Source organism: Rhineura floridana, chromosome 4 (assembly GCF_030035675.1).
Source record: "Rhineura floridana isolate rRhiFlo1 chromosome 4, rRhiFlo1.hap2, whole genome shotgun sequence".
NCBI lineage: Eukaryota > Metazoa > Chordata > Lepidosauria > Squamata > Rhineuridae > Rhineura > Rhineura floridana.
The window spans coordinates 184,440,246-184,467,105 of NC_084483.1; the positions used below are offsets into that span (position 1 = coordinate 184,440,246).

At 42.3% G+C, this 26,860-nt stretch overlaps 2 protein-coding genes and 1 pseudogene across 4 annotated transcripts in view; 1 reads left to right on the forward strand and 2 right to left on the reverse strand.

The window, feature by feature from the left end:
• Positions 1 to 20,516, reverse strand: part of PIGF (phosphatidylinositol glycan anchor biosynthesis class F) — a 44,266-nt gene extending 23,750 nt beyond the window's left edge. For all 3 annotated transcript variants that reach the window (XM_061625434.1, XM_061625435.1, XM_061625433.1), the window contains exons 1-4: positions 20,411 to 20,516; positions 17,743 to 17,988; positions 14,637 to 14,728; positions 12,532 to 12,648 (exon numbers count right to left, since the gene is read on the reverse strand). In XM_061625434.1, the coding sequence (XP_061481418.1) occupies positions 12,532 to 12,648; positions 14,637 to 14,728; positions 17,743 to 17,970 (437 nt within the window). In that variant the 5' untranslated portion in view covers positions 17,971 to 17,988; positions 20,411 to 20,516. The remainder of the gene's footprint in view (positions 1 to 12,531; positions 12,649 to 14,636; positions 14,729 to 17,742; positions 17,989 to 20,410) is intronic.
• On the reverse strand, positions 627 to 1,033 carry LOC133384514 (protein FAM136A-like; annotated as a pseudogene).
• Positions 20,517 to 20,595: 79 nt separating the features above from the next.
• CRIPT (CXXC repeat containing interactor of PDZ3 domain) lies at positions 20,596 to 26,317 on the forward strand. Its single transcript, XM_061625438.1, has 5 exons — positions 20,596 to 20,769; positions 23,336 to 23,401; positions 24,130 to 24,184; positions 25,170 to 25,273; positions 25,371 to 26,317. The coding sequence occupies exons 1-5, from the start codon at positions 20,754 to 20,756 to the stop codon at positions 25,433 to 25,435; spliced, it is 306 nt and encodes a 101-aa protein (XP_061481422.1). The 5' UTR covers positions 20,596 to 20,753; the 3' UTR covers positions 25,436 to 26,317.
• The last annotated feature ends 543 nt before the right edge of the window (positions 26,318 to 26,860 follow it).

Consider the following 26,860-nt stretch of genomic DNA (forward strand, 5'->3'; position numbering starts at 1 on the left):
TTCTCCCAACATTTCCATATGCAGGAATTTCATATGCTCTCCCCTAGCCACCCACTGGGGAAGAATTTGAGCAAACAAACCCATACCTGCAGCCTGACATGGTTACATCTAAAAACATATTGCTACTTGATTCTGCTGAAGGTATAAAGTGCCCCTTAGCTCTGGAGAATTCACATTTGTGTGCATTTGGTTTTAGCATGTATTTCTACTACAATGTGACATCACAAGTGGTGAAGGACAAGAACCCACAGCAAACCATCTCCTTCAGCAAACTACAGAAGAAGAACTTATACCCTTCTATATTTGTAAGGCAGCTTAAGGAAAGGATGCACAGCCAATGACTCTGCCTTGTTGAGACACTGGGTGACATTTTCAGAGCTGCCAATATAGCACCTTTTGGAGTCCCTTGCCCTTTACTCATTTCTCATTCTGACAATCGGAAGCCTTGCTCCCAAACCAAGCCCCAACTCTTAAGCAAGGCCAGAAGCACTTCAGGGGCCCATTACACTACAGTCATGCCACAAAATGTCACCCTTAACATACCCAGCTTTTGTTTTCTGTGTTTCCAAAAAGGGTCTTAATTTTAATTGGTCAGCCTTTGCTGTTCCTCCAAAAAGCCAGGAAGTCTACTGAGCAATGCTGGCCAAGGTCTCCATCTTCTTGGTCATGCTGGGGATGAGGTGGATGTGGTTGGCCATGCACTGTCACACAGTTTTCCAGCAGCAATTTGCTGCTCTTTACTCCCTGAATCTAGGGAGCCCTTGGCTTTGTCATTACACTATACTGTGCAGTGGGAGAGGCTGTCCTGAAATCTCTCCAGCTCCTGGGTGACAGCAGTCCAAGCCTGCACTAGGGAAGCATGGCAGCGCTTGATGCACTGGTGAACCTGCTGCATAGAGACCATGTTGTTCCTGAAGCAGGTAGCATTGCATTGGAACATGATTCCCTGCATCTTCCAGATTGTCTCCCACTCGAGCCCCTGCACCATGCAGTCAATGGGGTCCTGCACGCAGACCTGCTGAGTTTCAGCCATACCAGATCACCCTGCCACATGGAGGAGGGTCGTCGCCGCGGCAGCCCAGACATCTCAAGAACAACATGTTTTAATAACAGTTTCTTCTCAGCACCAGCATCTTCATCAGACCCAGTGCAACTGGCAGATTTTTAGGGCAAAATTAGTAGACTGCAACAACACTATATTATGAAAATCATGGGCCTTAGGCCAGGGCTTTGTTATCCTGTTCAATAATCCAGACCTGGTCAAAATGCTGTATCCCCATTGTGTTTTTTTTTTTTTTAAGTGCAGGATCAATTACAGATGCTCTTAACTGGTTTGCAGCCTTTCTCCAGACCATCTGGAAGAAGGTTGTCTGAAACTACCAAGCATGCCACCTTGAGTTCCACAACTCTCAGCGAAACACACGTACATGCAAAAACACAAACAAAAACATTTCGCCACCCTTTCTCCTGACAGCCCACTCCGGCTCTTCCTTACTTGGGGCTTTCATTCATTTTTTAAATTGTGTAGCAAGAGTTAGGGAGAGAGGCAAGCGGCTAGTCTCTTAGCACCGGATCTGGATCTCCATTCGGTGTAACTACCAATTTGAATCTAGTTCTCTTCTCCCGCTCTCCCAAACCACCCCAAAGAAAAAGGCTGGAGGTGCTTCTCTGGTGTTAAGACTAAGAGAAGCTAAAATAATTCAAAGTAGCTTAAGTTGGGGCAGGGGAGGAAGCAGAGGGTTGGGAGGGAGTGCAAGGCTGCCAATTAGCTACTGGGCCAAGTTCAAGGTTTTGGCCTTGATGTATAAAGCCCTATACAGCTTGGGATCAGGATACCTGAAATATCACCTTATCCCTTATATACCCAGTTGATCACTACACTCTGCAGATGAAGGCCTCCTGCAGATACCACCTTATCAGGAGTTCTGTTCCACACAACATAGGAAGCAGACCTTTAGTGTGGTGGCAATACCCTTTGAAATTCTTCCATTAAATATTAAACAGGCGGCATCACTGTTTATCTTTTTGGTGCCTACTGAAGACCTTCCTCCTTCAACAAGGCTTTTAAGCAGAGACCCTATTCCAGGCTGCATCTGTGTTGGAATAGCTTTTTTAGATGTTTCAAAGTTGTTGTTGTTTTAAATATGTTTGTACGATGTTTTGTTTTAATATGTCTTTTGTTTTTCAGATGTTTTAAAGTGCTTTTAGTGTTCTTGTTTGCTGTCCTGAGCTCCTTCTGGGAGGAAGGGCGGGATATAAACTTAATAAAATAAATAAATAATAAAATAAATAATGAGATGATCATCACGGTATATATTGAGCAGCCTGGTATTCAAGGCAGCCTCCCCCAAACTAGCATCCTCCAGATGTGGGTGGACTGACATCACTCCCTGACCGCTGGCCATGCTGGCTGGAGCTGATGGGAACTGGAGTCAAACACTTAAGTTGGGGAAGGATTATTTTTTTAAATCACTTGTCTGGTAGCCCGAGGCAACAAGGAATTGCATGCCGGTGAGCAAGCAGGCTGGCGGAGAAGGGATGGAGCAGTCAATCCCTCCTCTATGCCCAACATAGAAATCAAGTGGGCTGAGAGCAGAAGGAAACTCCTCAGGAATTAAGGAAGCTGCCTTATACCACATTGGGCCATTCCTTGCCCTGCCTGGAGATTCCAGGGACTGAACATCAGACCTTCTGCATGAAAAGCGTGTGCTCTGCCATTGAGCTACAGCCCTTCCCATCCTTCTTCTGTACCGAGCACAGAAATGCAGTGGGATGCTGCGAGACAGGCAGAGCTGACTGTCTGTCCTCCGCTCGCCCACAACAGGCTAGTCATTTTAGGGGTTTCTTTTGCAAGCTAGTAACTTTTGTTGGCTTATTTACAAGGCTGATGCGGTGTAAGCAGACATATCTTAAAGCACAGATGGGGAATGTTTGACTCTGCAGATGGTGCTGAACTACAGTTCCCATCAGTCCCAGCCAGCACAACCAAACATTGATGATGGGAGTTAATTAATTAATTAATCAATTAAATAAATTTATTTCCCACCCTTCCTCCCAGAAGGAGCCCAGGGGGCAAACAAAACACTAAAAACACTTTAAAGCTTCTTAAAAACTAAAGCATATTAAAACAAAACATTCTGGAGCCCAACAACATTTGGAGGGCCAAGTTTCCCCATCTCTGGTTTGGAATATTTTGCTGTTTTACCATCAGAGGCTGCAATCCTGTATTTCAGTGGTTCCCAAACATTTTTCCGCATGAACTACTTGAAAACTGCTGAGAGTCTTGGCAGACCACTTAACGATTTTTCTGCCTGTAATATGCTGTGTAATTGTAACATGCTGTGCTAGATGCTGTATGATTTTTAATTGCATTTTAATGGCTTCTTTTAATTTCTTATACATTGATTTCCACAGAATACAATAAGTTAAATAAATAGAGGCAATAAAAATACAATTAAAAATCAATATGAATATTCAGTGCGATGGATGTGGCATCTGCTGCCTTCCATCACAAATCCGCAGACACACCGCAGACCACCCGAATGAAGCTTGTGGACCACTGGTGCTCCACGAAGCAAAGTTTGGGAACCCCTGCTATACACATTTGCCTTGGAATAAGCCCCAGTGGAACTCAATGAAACTTGCTTCCGAAGAGATATGCATAAAATGCCTAGGATTGTACTGTAATCCATGCATTTACTAAACAGAAGTGAACACTGAAGAATGAAGGTAGGGGGGGTTAGATGACTGAATGCTTGTCGATACAAAGAAAAGAAAAAGCGAAATCTCAGCACAGAAAGCAACCCCAGGTAAAACATAGAACACTGCCTTACGCTGAGTCAGACGATTGGTCTATCTAGCTCAGTATTGTCTACACTGACTGGCAGTGCCTCTCCAGGGCTTGAGACAGGGACATTCCCAGTCCTACCTAGAGATGCCAGGGAATTGAACCATGGACCTTCATCATGCAAAGCAGATGCTCTACCATCAAGCTACAGCCCTTCCCCCTGTGAAGGACAAGCAAGGGCAACGCTCCACTTTGCTACAAGGATGGATTTTTATTTTCATTTTTTGGATCAAGGAGCAGCCAGTCATTCAAGCCCTGTCTGTTGCCTGAAGTGATATAGCCCAGACACAGATTTACCACTTCACTGCAGACTAGTCCATAATTGCAGGGAGAGAATGAATACCTTCAAAAGACCCCCACAGACAACAACAAGGGGAGAATCTTAAAATATCACAGTTGTAGGATCCCAGTACAGTTTGCAGAAGCATACCCAACTCAACGATGCAACTCATGCCCATTAACAAATGCTAAGTAAGCACCTAACATGGAAGTAGGAGGAGAGAAAGGTGAGCCAGGATTCAAACAGCAGCAGTAACAAAACCACCAATTGTCTGTAAGACAACCAAGGGCTTTTCATTCAGATTGCTATTTTAAGAACATAAGAACATAAGAAGAGCCTGCTGGATCAGGCCAGTGGCCCATCTAGTCCAGCATCCTGTTCTCACAGTGGCCAACCAGGTGCCTGGGGGAAGCCCACAAGCAGGACCCGAGTGCAAGAACACTCTCCCCTCCTGAGGCTTCCGGCAACTGGTTTTCAGAAGCATGCTGCCTCTGACTAGGGTGGCAGAGCACAGCCATCATGGCTAGTAGCCACTGATAGCCCTGTCCTCCATGAATTTGTCTAATCTTCTTTTAAAGCCGTCCAAGCTGGTGGCCATTACTGCATCTTGTGGGAGCAAATTCCATAGTTTAACTATGCGCTGAGTAAAGAAGTACTTCCTTTTGTCTGTCCTGAATCTTCCAACATTCAGCTTCTTTGAATGTCCACGAGTTCTAGTATTATGAGAGAGGGAGAAGAACTTTTCTCTATCCACTTTCTCAATGCCATGCATAATTTTATACACTTCTATCATGTCTCCTCTGACCCGCCTTTTCTCTAAACTAAAAAGCCCCAAATGCTGCAACCTTTCCTCGTAAGGGAGTCGCTCCATCCCCTTGATCATTCTGGTTGCCCTCTTCTGAACCTTTTCCAACTCTAGAATATCCTTTTTGAGATGAGGCGACCAGAACTGTACACAGTATTCCAAATGCGGCCGCACCATAGATTTATACAACGGCATGATGATATCGGCTGTTTTATTTTCAATACCTTTCCTAATTATTGCTAGCATGGAATTTGCCTTTTTCACAGCTGCCGCACACTGGGTCGACATTTTCATCGTGCTGTCCACTACAACCCCGAGGTCTCTCTCCTGGTCGGTCACCGCCAGTTCAGACCCCATGAGCGTATATGTGAAATTAAGATTTTTTGCTCCAATATGCATAATTTTACACTTGTTTTAACCAGCAATGACTGAACAGTCTTTGAAAGAGCTCCTTCCCCCCCCCCATTAGCACTGACAATCTCTCCACAGCATTTCTTTCGGCTTCTGACAGCTGATCATTAGCTTGGTGACACAGAGATGTCAGAACACAAACAAAATCCAGGAGTGGCGAGCTTCAGGCATCTTGTTCCATGCAGGCAGAATTACAGAAGACAGGAACCCTGCGGAGCAATTCTTTAAGCAGAGGATACCACTTATTTGTATGCGATTCTCTGTGCCTGCACACACTTAGAAATATTGCACCAAACAATGAAAGAGGTTGCCATTCCTCGGCACTCCCTCCCCGCAAAAAAGGGCAGGAGCTAATTCAGCTTTATTTTTAAATGTGTGAGTTCCCTGGGACTGCTGATGACTCTGAAATGTGGGAGTGCCACATGCCCTCTCAACACTGCTAAACCATTCCCATAACTCGGGCAGCCAATGTGGTGCCTTCCAGATGCTCTTGGACTACAACGCCCACCAGCTCCAGCCAGCATGGCCAATAGTAAGGAAATGACAGAAAATGTAGTCCAACAACATCTGGAGGGCAGCATGTTGGCTATCTCTGCCATAATACCATCCCTAGCTCCGCCCTGAAAGAAGGGAGCTCTCCCAACCTGCTCTGCCCCCATTCCCCTAAGAATGCCCCTCCTATCAGCCATGATAGCTAAATGGAGCCTCCATATTTAGAGGCAATATACTTCTGAATACAAGGTGCTATATTGGACAAACTGCAGGGAAGGCTACCACCTTCAGTCAGTGCTCAAATGGCCACTGCTGGAAAAAGGATGCTGGACGAGATGGAGAAAAGTGATATAGCCAAGGGAGTTGTAAGATCCGAGACCCAAACATTTGTACCCAACATATGCTGCTGCAATCCTCAGATGGAGCAGAAGCCCCAAATTTTATTTCCCCTTCAATTAATCCCACCCCCAATATTCATTTCCCTTTATCCATTCATCCCCAAATTCATTTTCTTTGCATTACATGCTCCCCCAGCACTAATTTCCCTCCCAAGATTCCCCATTCTGAAACTTTATTCCCTCTACGATCAGGCCCAGCACCAGCAGCTGGCCAGGCTGGGCACTGGCTGAGGGCCCTTGGCACCAAGAGGGGCCCTTATTGTGGCTGAGTAGGTGTGGCTCCCGCTCTGGGATCCGCACTACCATCAGGTTGCAAAGCATGCACCTCACACCCTGATGCTGGCGCAGCACACAGAACAAGGAGCCATCCTTCTAGGCAACATGCCCCCCTTCTTGGGTGATGGCAGGCATGCATCCAGAGTGCACTAATCCGATGACATGACCAGGACTATTTAAGCCACCGCTGGCAGCAGCAGTAGTGCTGCCTCTTTGTCGCATTCGAGGGGCCCTGCAGTCTGGTGCTGTCTGATGCATATCCACCCACCTCTTAGTTTTCCCTCTGCTTTCTCCTCCCACAAAAGAATGATAATTAGAAGGACTGTAATTCAGTGGTAGATCACATGAGTTACGTGCAGAAGATCCCAGGTTCAATCTTTGGCAGATAGGGTTAGGAAAAGCCCCTTTCTGAAACCCTGGAAAACCACTGCCACTCAGAGTGTGCAATACTAAGCTAGACTGACCTTGATTTGACATAAGGCAGCTTCCTATGTTCCTATGAGAAAAATCCCAGTTTCTCTCAGTCATCAATCAGCTTCATCTCCTCTTAAGACATAACCCAACCGCAACTGAATTAAACATTTGCATAAAGAGACAGGAGAACAAAGACACCCAAATTCAAAAATGGGGCCACTGCCCCATCAGCAGCTACCCCAAGATGAGTCCATTTACCAATAACACCAATAACCTTCCCTTGGCTATCCCAAGTCATTTAGTTCATGGTCGTCTCTGCACAAATGTTTAAAGGACGTCTTGTTATTTTTGTCCTTAAAACGATGGTCAAGATGAATTGGGGTTATATATGTGAGTGAGTGTGTGTGTGTGTGTGTGCGTGTGCGCGCGCACGCACACACCTTAAGATGCAGTTGTTCAGCACACCAGCATATGTTTCAACCGGCCAAATCCAAATGCTCATTTAATTGAATAGCTTCTATTCAATTTGATATTTTCAAATGAGTGTCATATTGCTAGCTACAGAACAGACCATTCAGGATTCTTCAGCATGTTCCAGGCAATGCATTTTTATGGTTAACAAAGAGTTTTCACACTGAGTATTCAACAGAATGCATTAAAAAAACCCTTAAAAATCATTTCAGGGGCAAATCCTAATTTGGGGTGAAAGGACACAGTCTGTTAGAATTTTTTAAAAGGTAAAGAGTTTTAACCAACAACGTCATCCCAGTAGTTCAAGGGCTTAGGCCTGCACAATGAGACTTCCTCTCCTCTCCCTGCGCATGCCCTGGCCCCCTAAAATCTGTTCTGAGGGTTTCTCAACCCTCTGGAGCAAATTTGGTAAGAGTGCATTAAAAGAAAGTCCTTGCGCTATCAGGATTATTTTTTTTGTTTTGCAATGAAATCAAAAATCAGTAGAAATCAAAGACTATCAATTAACCCTTTTATTACTAATTGCTCTTTGCTATGGATCTCCTGCAATTTAGTAAGCTATAAATGTGTTTGAAATGCCAGCCTATGTCATTTTGGGTTGATATTTATGATGATGGGCACATATTATTAATAATGGTTTCTGTTATTTTCAATGATCTTTGTATATTTTAAATGACACATTATTTTAAACAACACTTTCTTTTGGGAGGAACAGCAGGATATAAGTTTTATAAAATAAATTCAATAATTCCAGGTATAAGGAACCTTTGGCACTACAGATGTTGCTGAACTACAACTCCCATCATCCCTAGCCATTGGCCATGCTTGCTGGGGCTGATGGGAGTTGTAGTTCAGCAACATCAGGAGGGCCCAATATTCCCCACACCTGATTTTTGCATAAATGAAAAACAATTTGTTTTCTAACCTGGGGAGATTCTACTAGGGTCATCTCACTCTACGTTAATGCCTTTGTCCTTCTGGCTGAGGTACTAAGAGAATACCATGACTCCTTACAAGAAGTTCAGTGGCCAGAGAATGAAAGCTGGCAGAATTATAACCTGATAATCCAGGTAGATTGCCAAACTGAGAAGTTACTCCTCAATAGTTATAGTGAGTCCAGCAGCTGAACAAACATAGTACCAGCGGCAGTACTATCAATTTATACTGCATTTTAGAGTGACCAGTGCCAAATCAGGAATAACATAGGGGTTTATCCAACTAAGTCATACTTGGAGTAGACCCATTGAAATTAAAGGACATGGCTACCTTAGGTCCATGTATTTCAAAGGGTTTACTCCAAATAGGACTTATTTATTTAATGAAATTTATATACCGCTTGATTGCAGAAACATCTAAGAGGTTTACTAAAAACAGTACAATTATCAATAAAAGTTAGAAACAGGTAATTAAAAACATTAAAACAGCGATAAAAAAGATTAAAACACAGATGGATTCAACCTATTATCTTTCATATCTGTGAGCATTAACACACATCTGATTTCTTGCAATATCATGATCCCCATGTCTGCCTTTCAGAGTTACAATCTAACCCCAACAGAACACAGTAGCCACCTGTTTAGGAAGAGGCACATTAACAGTCATCACCCGATGATGGCTGAAATAAAAAGCAGGACTTATATAGAGGCTATGATAAATTCATTCTATGAAGACAATCCAAGTACAATAGTATGTTCTTTTGTCACTGAACATGCCTACTCAATCCAAATTGTCTTATAGTTCTCATATTCTAAACTTTACATACACATTGCTACTCTTTGCTGGTTTGACTACCCTTTTCCCAAATTGATGCTTAATGAAGTCACTGAGCCATAGCTGGAAAAAAGCACAGCAATTATTTGTTGCATTCCATTGGTTACATATGATCCTTCTGCTGGCATTTCTTGAAATGACAGTCACCTTGCTAACAAGAGCACTTGCTAACAGTGGCTTAGACATAGGACCAAACCAAGTGACACAACAGGTCTCTCTCACCACTTCGCTGCTGCTGGGGAAGGGGCTCCAAATTTTATCACAGTCACAGTGTGAGCAGACAGGGATGATTGATTCTCCTGCCCAGCAAAACTGAACACTTCAAACTGCTTTTCTTCCCAAGGAGAAAAAAGATCCATAGATCTTTTCCCCTGCAAGGAGAGAATCAGGAGGGGGGGAAGGGTTAAAGCATCCCCTCCATTCACAGCCGGTGATTGTGGTTTTCTGGAAATATTTTGAACTGGAAACTTCTCCTATGCAAATTTGCATAAGGTAAATTTGCATTGGAAAAATTTTCTGATGCCCCAGAGCAATGGTGGAGAACCTCCAGCCCATGGACCTAATCAGGCCTGCCAAGTCTCTCCATTTGGCCTGTTTCTGTCAAGCCATGCCCACCTGCCCTACACTTTATGTCATATATGTCATTAAGTTTGGGGCAAAAAAAAGCAGGCGGTGCCTATCAGCTGATTGGGGGTGCCTGCAAAGCCCTGTGCAAAGCCCTGTGCACCTGGCTTTACAAACTCTGACAATCAGCTGTTTGTTGGATCTTTTGGAGCACGATGCCCAGGCCTTTGCAAGACCCAACAATCAGCTCATTGTCAGTGCTTTGCTGGCTGTGCCTTTGCTCACATGGCAAAACCGGAGCACCTGATGTCATTGTGTTGTGCTGGGTGGCCATAATCAGTCATATGATCCAAGCAGATTGCAGTCTTTGCTAAAAACATTTCTTCCTTTTCCATGCCAATCCTGACATTCCATCCACACATAATAGATGGAGGCTTCCTGCAAAGGAGAGAGAGCCGTGCTGCCATTGGTTACTTGTTTGCTCTTTATTTCTCTTGAATTTATATCCTGCCTTTCTTCCATCACAGAACTCAAGGAGGCATACATGTGGCTCCCAAGTGGTCACCCATTCAGGCCATAACCAGAGCCAGATGCTTTAGCAAGGTGGTGGTCCCATGTCCCTTCAGACTATACCGATTTACTGCCCTCCCCTTTTATTCCTGAACCTGTCTAGATGTGCATTAGGGCACAGGAGCATCCAGAGAATAAAGCTAAACATTTATAAAAAAGAAGAGCGAGGACTGTTCTTTTGGTTGATTACCACTTAAAAGTAAAGAAAATAAAGAGGTTGAGATGCCATAATGAACTTGTACAGGGTGTGTATCGCTATTAACAATACAAAAACACAGGAACAAAATGGAGCAGAGTTAGATGACATCTCTAAGGAGGAAGTGCTCTAGCTCAGTGGCAGAGCTTCTGCTTTGTATGGAGGTGATCCCAGGTTCAATCCCCAGCATCTTCAGGTAGGGTTGGGAGGGACTCCTGTCTGAAACCCTTGAAAGCCACTGCCAGTCTGTATAGACAACACTTGCTAGTGGACCAATGGTCTGACTCTGGGTAAGGCAGCTTCGTATGTTCCCATTACAAATATCATAGATCACGAGAATGTGGTGCTCTGTCTGAACCAACTCAGTATTAAGACCAGTTTTCCAAAATGATGCAAACACTCAATTTTTAGCACAGCATTAGTGCTCTAGCCATTTCACGTTTGGGTCTTTAGGCACCCAAGTACTCCTTTCTCCATGTCATCACTACACATGGTGGATAAGGGGATAAGACAAACTATGAAGCAACCAAACTTGATCACATTTTTCTGTTTGATTCCAATCCCTGAATTTACTATTCTATGATTCTATGAAATATCGAGTTGGAAGGGGCCTATAAGGCCATCAAGTTCAACCCCCTGCTCAAGGCAGGAATCCAAATCAAAGCATTCCCAACAAATGGCTGTCCAGCTGCCTCTTGAATGCCTCCAGTGTCGGAGAGCCCACCACATCTCTAGGTAATTGGTTCTATTGTCGTATGGCTCTAACAGTTCAATGGGATTTATTTCTGTGCAATCATGTTTGAAAATGGAAATGGACTACCATCAAGTCGATCCTGACTTATGGCAACCCTATGAATAGGGTTTTCATGGTAAACGGTATTCAGAGGTGGTTTTACCATTGCCTTCATCATGCTTAGGATAGGTAGAACTGAGCAGGGGGGAGGGCTGGAGTGGGCAGGGAAGGAGGAAGAAGGAAGAGGGGGAGGAGGAGAAAGGGAGAGGAGAGGGGAAGGGAAAGGCAGGTCTGATCATTTGCATGCTTACTGAGTTCAATGGGATTTACTCCTATGTAATCATGGTTAGAATAAGTAAAACTGACCCCTTCACAAACCACACTTTCTAGGATTCTCTGAGGGAAGCCATGACTGTCTCACGTGAAATCAAAGTCTGGTGCGGGTGTGGCCCCGATTAGACAAGGCAAGCCAAGCAGCTGTGAGTCTGGCTTTTAGAATACTGACAGTTGGTCCTTACTGAGCATGCCTGATATCATCATTCAGTTTAATGCAAAATTTATTAAATTAATTAAAAATCAGCCAGGCATTTTTTTAACTTTTAAACTGAAGAAGATGAAGGTCAGAGTATGGGGCAAGGTCAGTAACAGGATTACAGGTACTCTGTGAACATGGCTGATTTTTAATAAACTTCAACAGATTATGAGAACTCGGAGAAAAAAGTCCAAAAGGGGTCTGGGATTTTTTTCTCTCTTTTTAGACTTTGAACTCTCGATTCTTTCTGACTGTTTTGTTTATCTCCATGAAAATTGAGAGGGTTGTTAAGCAAGCGTTTCTAAGTTCAGGACTATAAGTTTTGTAAGGAAATGAATTTATGGGAAGCATCAGAATGGCATGGAGGGTATTTTCAACTTAACATAGTGCAATGTGAAAAATCCATGCTGGCCTGAGTATACAGCCACTCTTGTGGCTGTATAATAATAACAATACTTTTCCATACAAACTCCCCAAGCATACCAAAAGTTTTAATAAATGTAGATACCGTCTTACTAAGCCAATCATCCTTGGTAATAGGGAGGGATTGTAAATCAGTCATGCCTTTTTCACACATCTCACATGCGGTCCTTCCATCCATTGTGGTTATGATTGTATTGGATTATTTTCAGGACAAAGGCTGGCTGTTGAACAGATGTTCACTGTGCTTGTCGTGTTTTAGTTTTAGTAATTAAATTGCACATAGAGTTTCTGAAACATAAATGAGATGCGTTCACAGCAAAGTAGCATTAAGAATTTGCATGCAACTTACCCATTTTTACTGAACACCCTAAGCCACACTTGAATGTTTGGCCCCAGCAAACACAAGCAGTGCAAAGTAGTAAATGTGGACAGAAGAACTGCAAAGAAGAAGGTCTCCAGTACTGATCTGGAAAGAATGAGATGTAACAACGTATGGGTCAGTGAAGCTCTTTTTAAAGGTCAACCCCAGCAAATACCACATAAAAGATTTTACAAAGTGGAGTTTAATTTCTATAACAACTGTAATAGTGACAGGAAACCTTTTTCAACTTGAAGGCCATATTTGATCATGGACAATCTTCCAGAGGCCGCATGCCAGTGGTGGGCGGAGAACAGATGTGACTCTTACCTTTATATAACAGGCCACACACACACCCTTCTCCATCCAGACAAGCAAGAGGCATCATCGCACACAAAGGCAAAAAACACTCAAAGAGAGTGCAAAGCATGGGCAGTGGGGTGCGTGGCCTGGGGAGTCCTGAAGGCCAGATAGCGGTGTCTAGAGGGCCACGTTTGGTCCCTGAGACTGAGGTTCCCTGTCCCATATAGACAAAGAAGGAGCACAGCCGGCAACATCAAATGGATAGGCTCAGTAAGATTTAAAACAGTGGCTGGCTTGGCCACAGCTTGTCAAGTCTGGAGAATATGGCAAGTTATGTTAATCAAAAATGGAAGCGAAAGCTTTCAATCTCTGGAGGGTGCGAGCCCAAGAGGAGGCTAGAGTTGTCCTCATTATGAGAAAACACAGCTTACTATGATATCCAACCACAACCAGTGCCATAAAGATTTATAGTTAATGTAAGAAATCTTTTTTTAACCTGAAGATCCCCAACTCATGTTGGCTCTCCTACCTTTCAAATAATATTTCCTAGCTTTTACTGTGGCAACTGATTTTATATGGTTTTGCTATATGTGTATATATCTTTATGACTGTTGTAAGCTGCTTTGATTTTTTTACGAAAAGCAGTATACAATTTTTTATAAATAAACAAATCAATAAGATAACTGTGGGGGAGAGACAGCCTCTGGTCTCTGCATCATGCAACCAGAGAATACACTAAAAATTAAGAGCTTCAAGATGACACTCCAAGGGATGAGCCATTTATTTAACTGAAGCTTATTCTCTGATGAATGTTTTCAAAACAAACCATTGCCTTAGGATACCTCCTTGCTGCAATATCTTATTTTCAAATAGTACCAGCTCGGACTCCATTAAAAGCTCACCCCTAAGCATGCTTTCTCAGAAGTAAGCAAGCTCACACTGAGGTGGTAAATATGTGTCTAGGCTGCACCACTTCAGGCTGTAGGTGGGGAAAACTGAGTGACTGAATGCTCCTCCATATAAACAAATTCCCTCCATAAAGAAAAGCTAGATGTCAGGATGAAGGGCTCAAGCCTAGCTTTGTCCCTGCCATGCTAGCTTTCTATGTGTGATGACAAGCTTTTTTTCATATTGGTATGGTGCATTTAATCATGTTACGTCCACAGCTGCAATCTAAAGTGGTACAGCCCAAGCAAGAGGTTTACCACCTCGGTCAGATGTAGAGCACATTTAGGCTCTAATCTCAACCTGTGGCTGGCAGCACTGGGGCTTGATGCAGTGGGGTATCCACCACTGCATCCACAGCACTGCTGCTCATGCCAGCCAGGGTGGAAAGGGGGAGAATAAAAGTACTCCTTCGCTGTACCATCTCCCAGGCTGGATCAACCCAGGTGCCATCAGATGAAGACAGCAGGGCTGTTCAGGATCCAATGGATCCCATGCTGGCTCAGCTCCCATTTCTTCCCTGAAATGCCCTGTTTCTTGGGATTCCACTGGAAAATGCTTGGGCGGTCACATTGGGGCACTTCTCACCGCTGGCAGAGTCAGAAGGGCTGGGAAGAGGGAGACCCCTAGTCCAGCCAAACCTCCTCCAGTGTTGTGGATCAGGGGTAGAGATTGGATTGCTTTGCCCATAGGGTCATTTCTAAATAAGCTCATATAGGATTACAGCCTTGAAGAGTCTATTATGAAGTATGCAAACCAAAGTAGACCCAGGTTCAAATGACTCAGTACAGAACATTTGGCTTTATGATGCATCATGAAGGTAGGATTTCCCCCCCCTTGAAACTTACTCTGTTAGCGGTGCACCATAAAGAACAATTATTCCATGAAATAGGATGCAAGACATGAAGAAGTATACACAGCATCTTAGAAATCTTGCCACCTTTAAAAGAAAAGAAAAAGACTTTATTAATATAGCACCATTGGTGTGCATGGGACTTTGCAGAGGTCCCTGCCTCAAGGAGCTTACAATGTAAAATTTGACATAGGGGACAGCAACAGAGGATGGAAAAGCAGAGGCAAACACAGAAACAATATCCAGCTGTTTCAGCTACATGTGCTTAAATGTGGTTAAGACAAAAAGCCTTGCAGGATTGACTATGGGCTGTATTCAAGAGAGTTCCACTCAGTGTAGACCCATTGAAGTTAGTCATGTCCATTAATTTCAGTGGGTCTGCTCCAAGTAGAACATAGCTGAATACACCCCTCTCTTTTATTTTCAATACTGATATGCCTTCCAACAACAAAATTCCTTTGAGCAACTTACAAGCAAAAACAAATTCCATAAAATGCAAAAATAAGACATAAAAGTAGAACCTAACACTAGAATCTAAAATATTGTGTGTGTGTGCATGCGCGCATGCACGTGTGTGTTTTATACCTACCTACTTACCTACCTACCTACCAACCTACCGGGGGGGGGGAAGCTCTTTAACTATTGCCAAAAATAATGTAGACTCCAATGTAAGACTCTCTGGGGAGGGCCTTCTATAGGCAATGCTGAAAAGGCCCCCTTTCCAGTAGCCAGCTGCCAGATCTCATTTCACAGGGGTACCTAGAGAACACCCTCAGAAGATGATCTTAGGGTGTAGGTTACTGGGCTTTTAAAAGTAACTCCCGAGCTCCTACTGGGAGGAAGGGTGGGATATAAATAAATAAATAAAAATAACTTTCAGCTATGATTGCATGAGTTCTTGTGTGGGCACTAACCAAGATGGAGTCAATGACCGTCCTACAGAAAATTATCCTGAGGACCAACTGAGCAGCTCCTAACTGAACATTGGTCCGACTACTGTATGTACCATATCTTAATAAAGGGCACAGTCGAGGCAGACAGTGCAGTCCCATGCATGCCTACTCAAAAGTAAGCTCTATTAAGTTCAGTGGGGCTTACTCCCAAGTAAGCGAGTGTAGGTTTGTAACCTTAAGCGTTTTTAAATCTCATTTATTTTACTGAGAGTGTTTTAAATAAATGCTGAAACCTCCCATTGAAACAAACTATCAAGAGTGAAGAACTTTAAGTGTCATGGGTGTTAATGGAAAGATTTAAGCACATGCTTAACCCTCTCATTAAAATCAGTGAGAATGAAAAGTAGTTCACTCTGGATAATTTGAGCCCAAGGTACTTATTGAAAATTGGGACACTACCACATAAAGGTAGATGCTGCTTTAGCAGCTAAATTAGTTTTCAACAACTGGACTGTTAGGCTAAAAATCTGATTCCAAGGACACTTATGGCAAGAATGGATCCACTGAAATCAATGAGACAAACATTGATTAACTAGATGCATAACTCCCAAAAAAGATTTCTGGTTCAACTGTAATGATTATGTAAACTTTGCAAAAGTTGTTCTGGTTAATATATTGTTACCAGGTAAATCTGACATCCAAGCTAGACAATGGGAATTCTTAAACATGGAGGTCTCACCAGGTTTGCTACAGATGTGCTAACACTTTCCAGAATATTCTAGCCAATCAGATGTCAGCACCACCCAACTTTTATTTTTATAAAGGATTAGACTTTGTCTCAGTAGTTCCAACTTGTGCACAATGGTACAAGCTGTGTGAAGCAGATACATGAACATTGTCCAACTTCCTTGATGAATCCTCACCATGAAATATGCATGTTTTAGGACAAAAGACATAGACAAGATGTCACCATATATTGAGACTGATGGTCTATCAGTGATGTGTCACTGGCTATCCTCATTGGCTCTGGGAGATCAGACAAGGGTTGATCCTACCCTGATATCTACAGTACTTTTAATAAATGACAATGCAGAGAACTCAACATGGGACATTGCAAAATAAATCTCTATGAGGTATCATTGCAGCCCTAATCCTGCTCTCAAGAGCAGGAATCTTGACTACTATTCACCCATTTTTGAATGAATAGTCTAGGCCATCGGTGGGGAACCTCCAGCCCACAGACCAATCCTGGCCTGCCAGGGGTTCAACTTTGGCCCATCAGGCCTTTTCCCCAGCACCCTGCCCATTTGCTCCACACTTGATGTCTTATGTGACATCAGGTTTGGGGCACAGAAATGTGGCTGCCAGTGCACAATCCAGAGCTTTAAAGGGTGTTCCCAGTTGTGTGTATTGACAAGGAAAAGCAGGCCTCAGGTAAAGCCCAAACCTGCTGGATTAGCTGCATGAGTGGATCAGCTACCCACAGGGAACTCACTCATGGAACCAATGCCTGCAGAAAGTAGGCTTTGGCTCTACCGGCCATCAGTAGATGGGCGGTAAAGCCAAAGCATCAGGGGCTTTAAAGCACCATACAGGGCTCTCTGCAAGCTCTATGTCAGATATGGGGATGTCATTATGACATCAGTGATTGACAGGTAGGTGACCACACCCACATGTCAAATTTGGCCCATAAGGTTAGGTTCTGGCCTATGAAGCCAAAAAGGTTCCCTACCCCTGGCCTAAGCATAAGCATATGTTATTTATAAAACTTATAAAATTTATTTATAAAATTATTTATATACCACCCTCTCACAAACTATCAGGGCAGTGTACAGCAACATAAAACCATTTAACAGCAATAGAAATATTATAACAGAAATACAATGAGAACTCAGTTACTTTCAGTGTATGATGGTTAGATGTATTCTACTTTTTTTGCAAGAGAGTTGCTGTGGAGTGGTGCTAAAGATAGCGCTTTGAGCCCAGAAGTCCTCAGTTCAAATCTGATCTCAGCCATGAACTTATCAGGTAGATGAAGACAAGCTACTGTTCCCTCAGCCTCATTCTCCCATCTGGCCTACCTTGCAGGACTGAAGTAAGGATTACAACAATATTATATGTAATGGACATTTAAAGACATGAAAGGTACTAAGTGTTACTATTAACCAAAACATTCCAATATTATGCCTTAACAAGATTAAGACTTACCTTATGGGCAAAAGAACTTCTTCTAGAAGATGGATTTGGTTTAAGAATAAAATACAAAATTATATTTACAGTACCAACACTTGCTGAACAGATGCATAACCAAGTCAGATGTGTTCCCAAGACTGAAAAATTCTCCAAAAATAGAGAAGGAATAACAGTTGCTGCAATAATGGAGAATATACAGATAACATTAGCAGATAGCAGTCTCTTAATTTCAGTTTCTTTCATGGTGTCTTCAATTTCCACCTGTTGTGAAGCAAATTAAGGTAGTTATATTCCTAGACATACTGAAGGAAACGCTCTTCTTGCAATGACAACATGGAATTCTAAACTGATGCATAATTTAAGAATTATGCTGCCTTCAAATTCAATTAAAAATCAACAGCACAACCCTAAAGAAGCAGCTGCAGTCCTGTGCACACTTATTTGCGAGTCCCATTAAACTCAATGGGATTTATATCCAAGTAAATATGCACAGAACAAGGCCATACAGGAATGCATTGTATTAAGTATGACTATATTTTTTTTACAATTTATTTATTTATTTTAAAGTATTTCTAGACCACTTAATATTTCAAAATCTATAAGCAATATACAAATGTACAACATAAAAAACAGAACCATAAGAACAGAGATACAACATAAAACCTGTAAAAAGAGTATATAAAAACAGGAATTCAGTAATAACAGAATCTTATGGATCAGGGAAAACCTGGCAGAAAGATATGTCTTTACAAGCCATCTGAAGCACTTGATGGATTATGCCTCACATATGGAAGACGGAAGGACATTCCCAAAGGCAAGAGCAATGACAGAAGATGCCTGTTTTGTGGTCACACACACCCCCGTGGTATTTGCAGTGCCACAAGAAAAAAATCCCCTGATGTTCCAAGTGATCTTACAGATCTACACAGGGGCGGGCAGGCAGTCTTTCACGTCACCTTCCCCTGAATTGTTCACGATGAGATTTAGGTTAATCAGCAGAAAGAATCTTCAAAGAACAAGACGGATGGGTGGTGTAGGAGTCTTCTTTGGAAGGTTTTTAAAAGGTTGGGATCTACCTGTCAGGAATGCTTTTGACCCACAGCCTCTTATCAAGGGGTGGGGTGTGCGTGTGTGTGCTTGCGTACGTGCGTGTGCATGTAAAAGCTTGCTCTTATAAAAGAATCATAGCAGTGAAACTTGAAAACATTTCATCTCATCAAGGCTGTCCCTAAATCTAGACTTACAAGAAGTTATAGGTCAAATAGCTGTGGCCCTCCAGATGTTGTCAGCTCTCTGAAACTGCTGGGAATTAAACAACAGAGCTGACGACTCAACACAGCAACAGTGGCTTTGAGGTCACAGTTAAGCTGGCTCGCATGAAAAAGAACAAAATCATTTTTAAAAAATTGGTAATCACTGCTTGTGAGTCCTTAAACATCCGCCCATTGAAGTGTGGCTGCCAGAGCAGAGTCTCAGTCCCCTTGTGGCCATCCTACATTCTGGGGTGGATTAATTCCCATATGTCTCTGCCCTGGGTAGGATCAGAGCAGTCAGTTGCTTTGGATGCTGAGTCACAACAGAACAGCTTGCTCTTGGAGGAGGCATTTACATATAACCACTGTTACAAGCATGCCCCCTTCCAAGCAGCCTGCACTTGTGTCTATGCATACACACATGCTGAGTGCAATTCTGCCCTGTCTTTGGATGTTTGAATGACCCAATTAATCTTGTTACAAAGACTCAGCAGCGCTACCAGGGGTTCCCTTTGGAAACTTATCGGGGGTTCTTCGACAACAACGAGGAACAGTAAAGGAGAGACAAACTGCCTTGAAAAATAGCTCTTCTTCCCCACACTACCCAATCTCTACAGATGCAACCAAAGGCGAGTATTGGGTGCATTCTCAGGTGGGCAGAAGTACATTGAAATCTACTGGTGGATCTCTGGGTGATTTGCAGTAAATCAGCAAGTGTTTCAATCTTCCATCTGTTCTAACGATCACAAGAAAAACTGCCAGTAAAAATTAAAACCCAATTCTCTAGTTTGGCTGGTTTTGTGCTAGTTGCTTATCTCTCAGTCTCAGCAAATTGAATGTTAGAACAAATTAAACCACAACTATCACTAGAAGCTAAAATGATGAAACTGAGATTATCATAATTTGGACACATCATGAGAAGACACAATTCATGGGAAAAGACAATAATGCTGGGGAACACAGAAGGGAGTAGAAAAAGAGGAAGACCGAACAAGGATTGATTCCATAAAGGAAGCCACAGACCTGAACACAAGATTTGAACAGGGGGGGTTTATAACAGATGCTATTGGAGGTCACTGATTCACAGGGTCGCCATAAGTCACAATTGGCTTGAAGGCATATAACAACAACCACCTTTCTCTATCTCTTTTGGTGCTTTTTAGAACTAGAATACTTGATCTAGACTCGAGGGACTCAAGATGCAGAGTTGTACTTGTCCATACAGGTTATCCTAGTGGGCTGTGCCCCTACGCATTTTACACCTGGCTCCTACTGGAAGACCTTGGGATTCTAGTAAAAATGAAAGCAGATCCTGCAAGTCAAAAGTTTGCCCGCCTCTCTTCTATGGTACTGACTATATGCTAGAAGCAGTAGGCGTCGAATCCCGACTACTGGAGACAGGAAAGAGAGATCATCTATCTCCACCTTACCTGTCCGTTTTCCAAGAACCAATGGGAAGGTCTTTATAAGGATGGTCATCAGTCACCAGGAGACAGACTCCATACTTCCTTAAGCCCTGACCCGCAATGCCAAGCCACTTACGTCTTATCCGCTGTACGTCACAGAAGCGGCCCGCTCTTTTATTCAATCTCAACCAATAGGCGCGAGAAAGGGGGATGGGAGAGCGGCGGAGGAACCCGGAAGAGGAAATGCTGACGCTCAGACGGCTGCCGGAAATTGAAAGGACGAGTCTGTTGTGGAGGTAGTTGACGAACTGATTGCCGTACGGCGACGTCTCTTCTGTTTCGTGTCGTTCGTCGTGGGTGGCTCGCCATGGTGTGCGAGAAGTGTGAGTTGGATGGCGGCGGGGGCGCGAGATGGGATTACTGTTATGCGAGCGCGTGACGCACTGGGGGTGTTTAAAAAGCTGTCATTGTAGTGAGGGACGTTCGGGCGCGAGAGGCCTTTCCCCTCTCCCCGTGAGATAAACAAATATTAATTGAGCAGTTTAAGGGTCCTGTGTGCCTCTAGACGGTCCCACTATGGAAGAGGCTGTGTCTTTGTATGAGTCGCTGCTCTGGCTTTCTCTCCTCCCAAGCACAAGTACATCCCTGCTGGGTCAGATCAAAGGCTCGTCGAGTCCAACATCCTTTTTCCTACAGCGGCCGGCCACAAGTCTCCTGCTCATGACCGCCAGTATTATGTATATTTGCTTTAAAATTGCTGGCTTTATTTATATTTTGTATTATTTATGTCTTTGTGTGTTGTATTTATATATTACTTTCGGCCACAAATGTTACAAATTATATAACAGCAGGGTTTTTTGGGGGTGCTGACAGTGTGAACTCCCTGCCCTGGGCTTCCCTTCTGCCTTTCCTCTGGGCACATATGTCTTCAAGTAGTTCCTGGGAAGATGTCTATTGCATTTTTATATGCATCACTGCTCTGGGCTTGCTTCCTTCTAAGTAGCCTCCTCGTACCTTCCCTCATAGGAGACCTCTGGTTACATCCCTGCATGAGTCAAAGTATGGGCCCCTGGATCAACGACTCATGCATGCAGCACCACAAGTGGGTTGGCTGCTAGGGTTAGTGATTTCTTAACTGTTTCACCCTCTAAAGCAAAATCTTTGGGGCCTTCCAACCTCAGGTGTGCTTCAATTTTCATTCAGTGAAAGCATGCCTAGAACTTTGGGAAACACTGCATGTTGAAGGAAGAGGGGGAGTTATTGAGAAACCATGATGAGGAGAGGTGTGCAGTGCTGTTAGAGTGCCTTGTGAGTTCATTTTTCATGTATTAGGAGGTCTGGGTTCATTGACACCTAAAATATAGGTTAAGGCTGTCAATGGCTACTAGTTATGAAGTGTCTCTGAATAACAGTTCCTGAGACACAGCACTGGGAGAATGCTGTTGCTTTCATCTCCCACTTCTGTGTGAAACAGAATGCTGGACTAGATAGGCCTTTGGTTGAATCTGTCAGGGTACTTCATATGTTCACTAATGGGGACCACTTAACCTGGTGGAGATTAATAATAAAGATACTTAGCAAAACACTTTTGAGTTTTAAAAGTGCTCGCCATGAATTATCTTGTAATTCTTACAGCAACCCTGAAAGGCAGAATAGTATTACTATCACTTTATTGCAGATGAAAGGCAAAGCTGAGTATGAAAAAGAGTGGCCATCTAGTAAATTAATTCCAGCAGCAAGATTCATACCAGCCAAAGTAGAGATTATTACTTAATAATCTCTTAGCCAGTCAGCTACACCAAAGTTATGGTGAATAAAATGCTATGCTCCCTCATTTATGCCCTGCCTCTTCTGAGGTGTCTGCCTTCTTCTGTCTTTCTTACTGACTGACTGACTTAGTTATTAAGATTTGCTTAGGAAAACTTGTATACCAAGCTATTTTTCTTTTTTTAAAAAAATGTTTAAGTTAAGAATGTATGTCTTCAGTTGGATATATACTGGTTGTAAGCTTCTCAAAATAAGCCTCATGCTGCGTGTTGGTAGCAAAAGCTATACTTACAGTGCAATCCTATACATGTCTGCTCAGAAGAGACTCATTAAATTCAATGGAGCTTACTCCTAGATAAGCGAGTATAGGACTGCAGTCTTAAATTGATTTTCTAGATGAGAGATGCTGCATTCACATGGTGTAGACATATTTGTGGAACAACAAAACATTAACCTTACTGTGCAACTACACATGAACAATTGTGTGAAGTGATATATCAATATGATGAACAAACCATAAAGCAAGTGGAAGCCTACTCAAGAACTTTCTTTGTCCTTAGAATAACTAGCTGCCTGGCTGTCAAGCTTAGATATCAGAGACTGGACCACCACAAAGTAGCCCTGGTTTTTTCCCTTGGCTTGCAAAGTGAATAATGTTGTTACATACAGCAGCCACAGTTTTATTTAGACTTGTATGGTGCACCTTAGATCTGTCGTAATAATTGCAAATCCCACTTGTTGTTTTCACAATTGTATCCTCCAATCAGTATTTTTGTATTCTTGTGGCAATAACTTTCCATAGTCTTGTGGCAATTACTAACATGCAGTGCAGTCCTACTAATAAGTAAGCCCTATTAGTTGAGAGGGACCTATTCCCAGGTAAGTGTACACGGAATTGCAGCTTTATGCACATAACACTTACTTGGAAGTAAGTCCCATTGAATTCCATCTAAGTCAGCATGAATCATATTGCACTTCATGCATCATCCATGAATGTCTACTTTTCATAGGGCATCATAAGAGTAGTGAATTCATAGAATTAAGTACTTCATATTATTAGTGTTCAAATAGTTGGACTGTATGTGAAGGTGGGCTTAATCTGTTTTGTACTCTCAAAAGACTCCCCAAAATATTGATTAGATTGTCACAGCCTTTATTTTGCATTTCTATGCCTTTCCATAGGTGAAAGAAAACTTGGTACTGTAATTACACCTGATACATGGAAGGACGGTGCAAGGAACACCACAGGTACTTCTAAACAGATATATAATCACTTTCAATAGGTATCTCTTATTGGTATTTCCTATTAGGAAAAGCAAGTCTGGAAATGTGAGTAGATAATGTGTGCATTTTTTTTCTTCAAGGTCCATGTTCTTTATTTCAGTCTAATTGTCAGGTGCTTATATGCGATTGTTTTTTCTCATTATGTGGCTGCACCTTTGTTCAGAAAATAGAGAGCACTTGCTAATGAAGTTGAAATAATTGCAAAAAGAATATCACATTCTGATGTTTAATACCATTAGATAACCAGTCCACAGAAGTAGCATATATATGCATGGAGCCAAGGTTACCTTTATACTTGCCTGCATACCACTGAGATAAAAGTAGATTATATTTCCTTGAGAAATGTATTGATGAAGCTTGCTTAAATGAGTCTTTGTAACTTGATAATTTTCACATGATCGAACTCAGTATTGCGGAATCTGGTTTGAAGAACCCTGCAATTTCAGTAGGATATGTGAACATTTATATGGGCTCCTGCTGGGAGGAAGGGTGGGATATAAATCAAATAAATAAATAAATATAGTATGTCATATAGAAGAACTTGCTCTGAATAGCTGGGCAACTTGCACACTTATTTTCTCTTTCTCTCTCTTCTAGTTGTATTCTTGGAAAATAAGTGGTGTCTCAGCATTTGCCTTAATTTATAATAATTTTGCATTTATTAAGCAGTAAAACTTATTTTTTCTTTATAGAAAGTGGTGGGAGAAAGCTTAATGAAAACAAGGCACTGACATCAAAGAAGGCAAGGTAATTGATGTCTTAATATATTAAGCAAGATAATTAAATTGTTGGGGGGACAACAGTTAGCTTGCATTCTTCTCCATTTCCTCACATCATCCAGCATTTGCCCCCTCCCTTCCCAGATTACCTTTCATTCTTCCCACCCCAAATACAGTCTTGTCCGTTACTCTTCCTCCTGCCTTTATCCAGTAGAGCTGTCTTGGGGGCTTCCTCACCACTTTTTCTCCACTCTACTTGGTGTCTCCTTGTGCTGCCATCCCTTGTCCATGGTTTGCTCCTTTTCTTTTCCCTTGTGCACCTCGCCAGTTCTCTCCTACATCCCCTCTACACATGTGTGCGTGCACACACATCACCTTACTTTACGTCCCCTTGCCTCTGGGCTTGCTGCTGTTATAGCTGCCACTGATTCCTCTCTGTGCACAGTGGAGAAACAGAGCGCATGTCAAAGTGAAAATGAAATGGTTAAATGGTGATAGTGCCATAAGACACTGGGAGTAATGAAGGAAGGATTGGAAAAGAGTCACTGTGTGCTTTCTTCACCAGTTGCCAACCTTTTCATTTCTGCTTCATGGCACCCTAAGCTAGAGCATGGCAGAAGCGAAGTGCATTGGCAGCTGAATATTATATCTCACTTACACAGCATTGACTGTCAAACTATCTTACAATATCTATCACACATAAATCCTCTGAGCTGGTTTACCCATTTTGTATAAGAGATGTCGTAAGATACTTTTTGAAAAGCATGTGATACATTCCTACTTTGAAGCTTTTAACATGCAAACTAGTCCACACTGATGGATCAGAAGGGAAGAACTGCATTTGATAACCTTTATGCAACTGTACTTGGGAAGTTTCTTTTCGAGGTTTATTATCAGCCAAATCTATCTTCTTTCCTATTCACCTTTTCCCATCTTCATATACTCCTAACTGTATGAAAGTAAATAGGAACACTTTCTATGAATAGGTAATTAGGTTACTTTTTTCTTCCTAGGTTTGATCCTTATGGTAAAAACAAATTTGCGATATGCCGAATTTGTAAAAGTTCAGTTCATCAGCCAGGCTCCCACTACTGCCAGGGATGTGCCTACAAAAAAGGTGAGACATTTGGCATAAATTCTCCTCTTGTTCATTTGCTTTTGTAACTTTGGGCTAAAAGAAGAGGTATCATTTTCATTGTGCTTCTTGTTAATAGGCATCTGCGCAATGTGTGGGAAGAAAGTGTTGGACACGAAAAACTACAAGCAAACATCAGTTTAATTACATACTATGAGCTTTTTATTTACTAGCTTTGACTTTAAAAACAGTTGTTGAACATTACCAACGTTGGGAAAATTACAAAAGATGAAAGACTCCTTCCAGAATTTGCATGGACTTTTAGTTGCGTTGTATTAGCTCTGATTTTAAACCTGGATAAATGGTCTAATTCATGCTCATATTACTATAAGAGACTCTGGTGTACTGGTAACTTGATATGGTTACAATCGCCATTTGGATTTTTGATCTAGTGATATAAAGAGTGATCTGCTAATGGCACTTAATGGTATAAATATAAAAATGTTAAATTTCGGCTCATTAGTGTTCTTTGTTTTGAACTTTCAAAATCTGAGGAAAAACTCAAAAGACAGCAAATGAACTTTTTTGTTCATCCCACAGTTACTCTGCTACATCAGGGATTAGAAGTTGCATTGGAGGATGCTGAGTCTACCAGCAGAGGGACTGATGACATAAAATTGGCATAAAATGATTTTTTAAATCCAAGTTTATATGTAACTGTATAAAATAATGCACAGCTTGCGACACACCAAGCTTGCTGTCAGGAGTTCTGGAAGCTTCCTGGTTATGTGGCATGCCTACAACTGCATAAAAATGTTATTGAGAAACTGGCAGGTTATAATGCTTGGTTGGTGGGCTCCACTCAGTTATGTGAGTCCCACATTCTCACGACCTGGTGTATAATAAATGCACTATTAATGTTGTCAGGATTATTATTTCTAATCTGGTTTTTGGGGGGTGAAACTTGAATGAATAAACCTAGCATAAATTAGCCTTTAGCCTTGTGATGAAAATCTGGAGTTGAGGCATTGTTTGTACATATAAGAGAAATTGTAAATAAAGTGTTTCCACTTTCTTGTGTTAAAACAGAGGTGACTGTTTTATAATCTGGGGTCTTTTGTTTGTCTTTTCTTGTGTGCAGTTCTTGTTTCCCAGTATGTTATTCTTCTTGATCTATTCAATGGTTAATGCATCTCTGCTGTATTTGTATTGTCAGTTTATAGAAGCAATAATCGTCCAGGATTTGGTCATGAAGGTGACAAGCCACCTGGCTTGTATCACCAAGGGATGTCTAAGATGAGGCAGCAGGACCTGTATTGGCCTAGTTGCTTCCTGTTGGCACAATAGCATAGGGAGGAAATTTTGGGGAGGTAGAGAGGGCATTGCGCACAAAGACACCATCTTGTTCCCCAAGCACCCTATTTCCCAAACCACCAAATATATACACCTGGTGGAGGCTCTTAGAGCAGATTGGGAATTCTGTTGGCAACCCGCTTGCCCTGTTGCATGCTCATACTTTTAAGATTGCTTTGGAGGCTCTTCTCTGGGTGCCACTCACCTTCTGAGGTCAGGCAGTTGGCGCTGGAGAGAGGGCCTTTTCAGTGGTGTTATCCCATCCCAGCCATACTC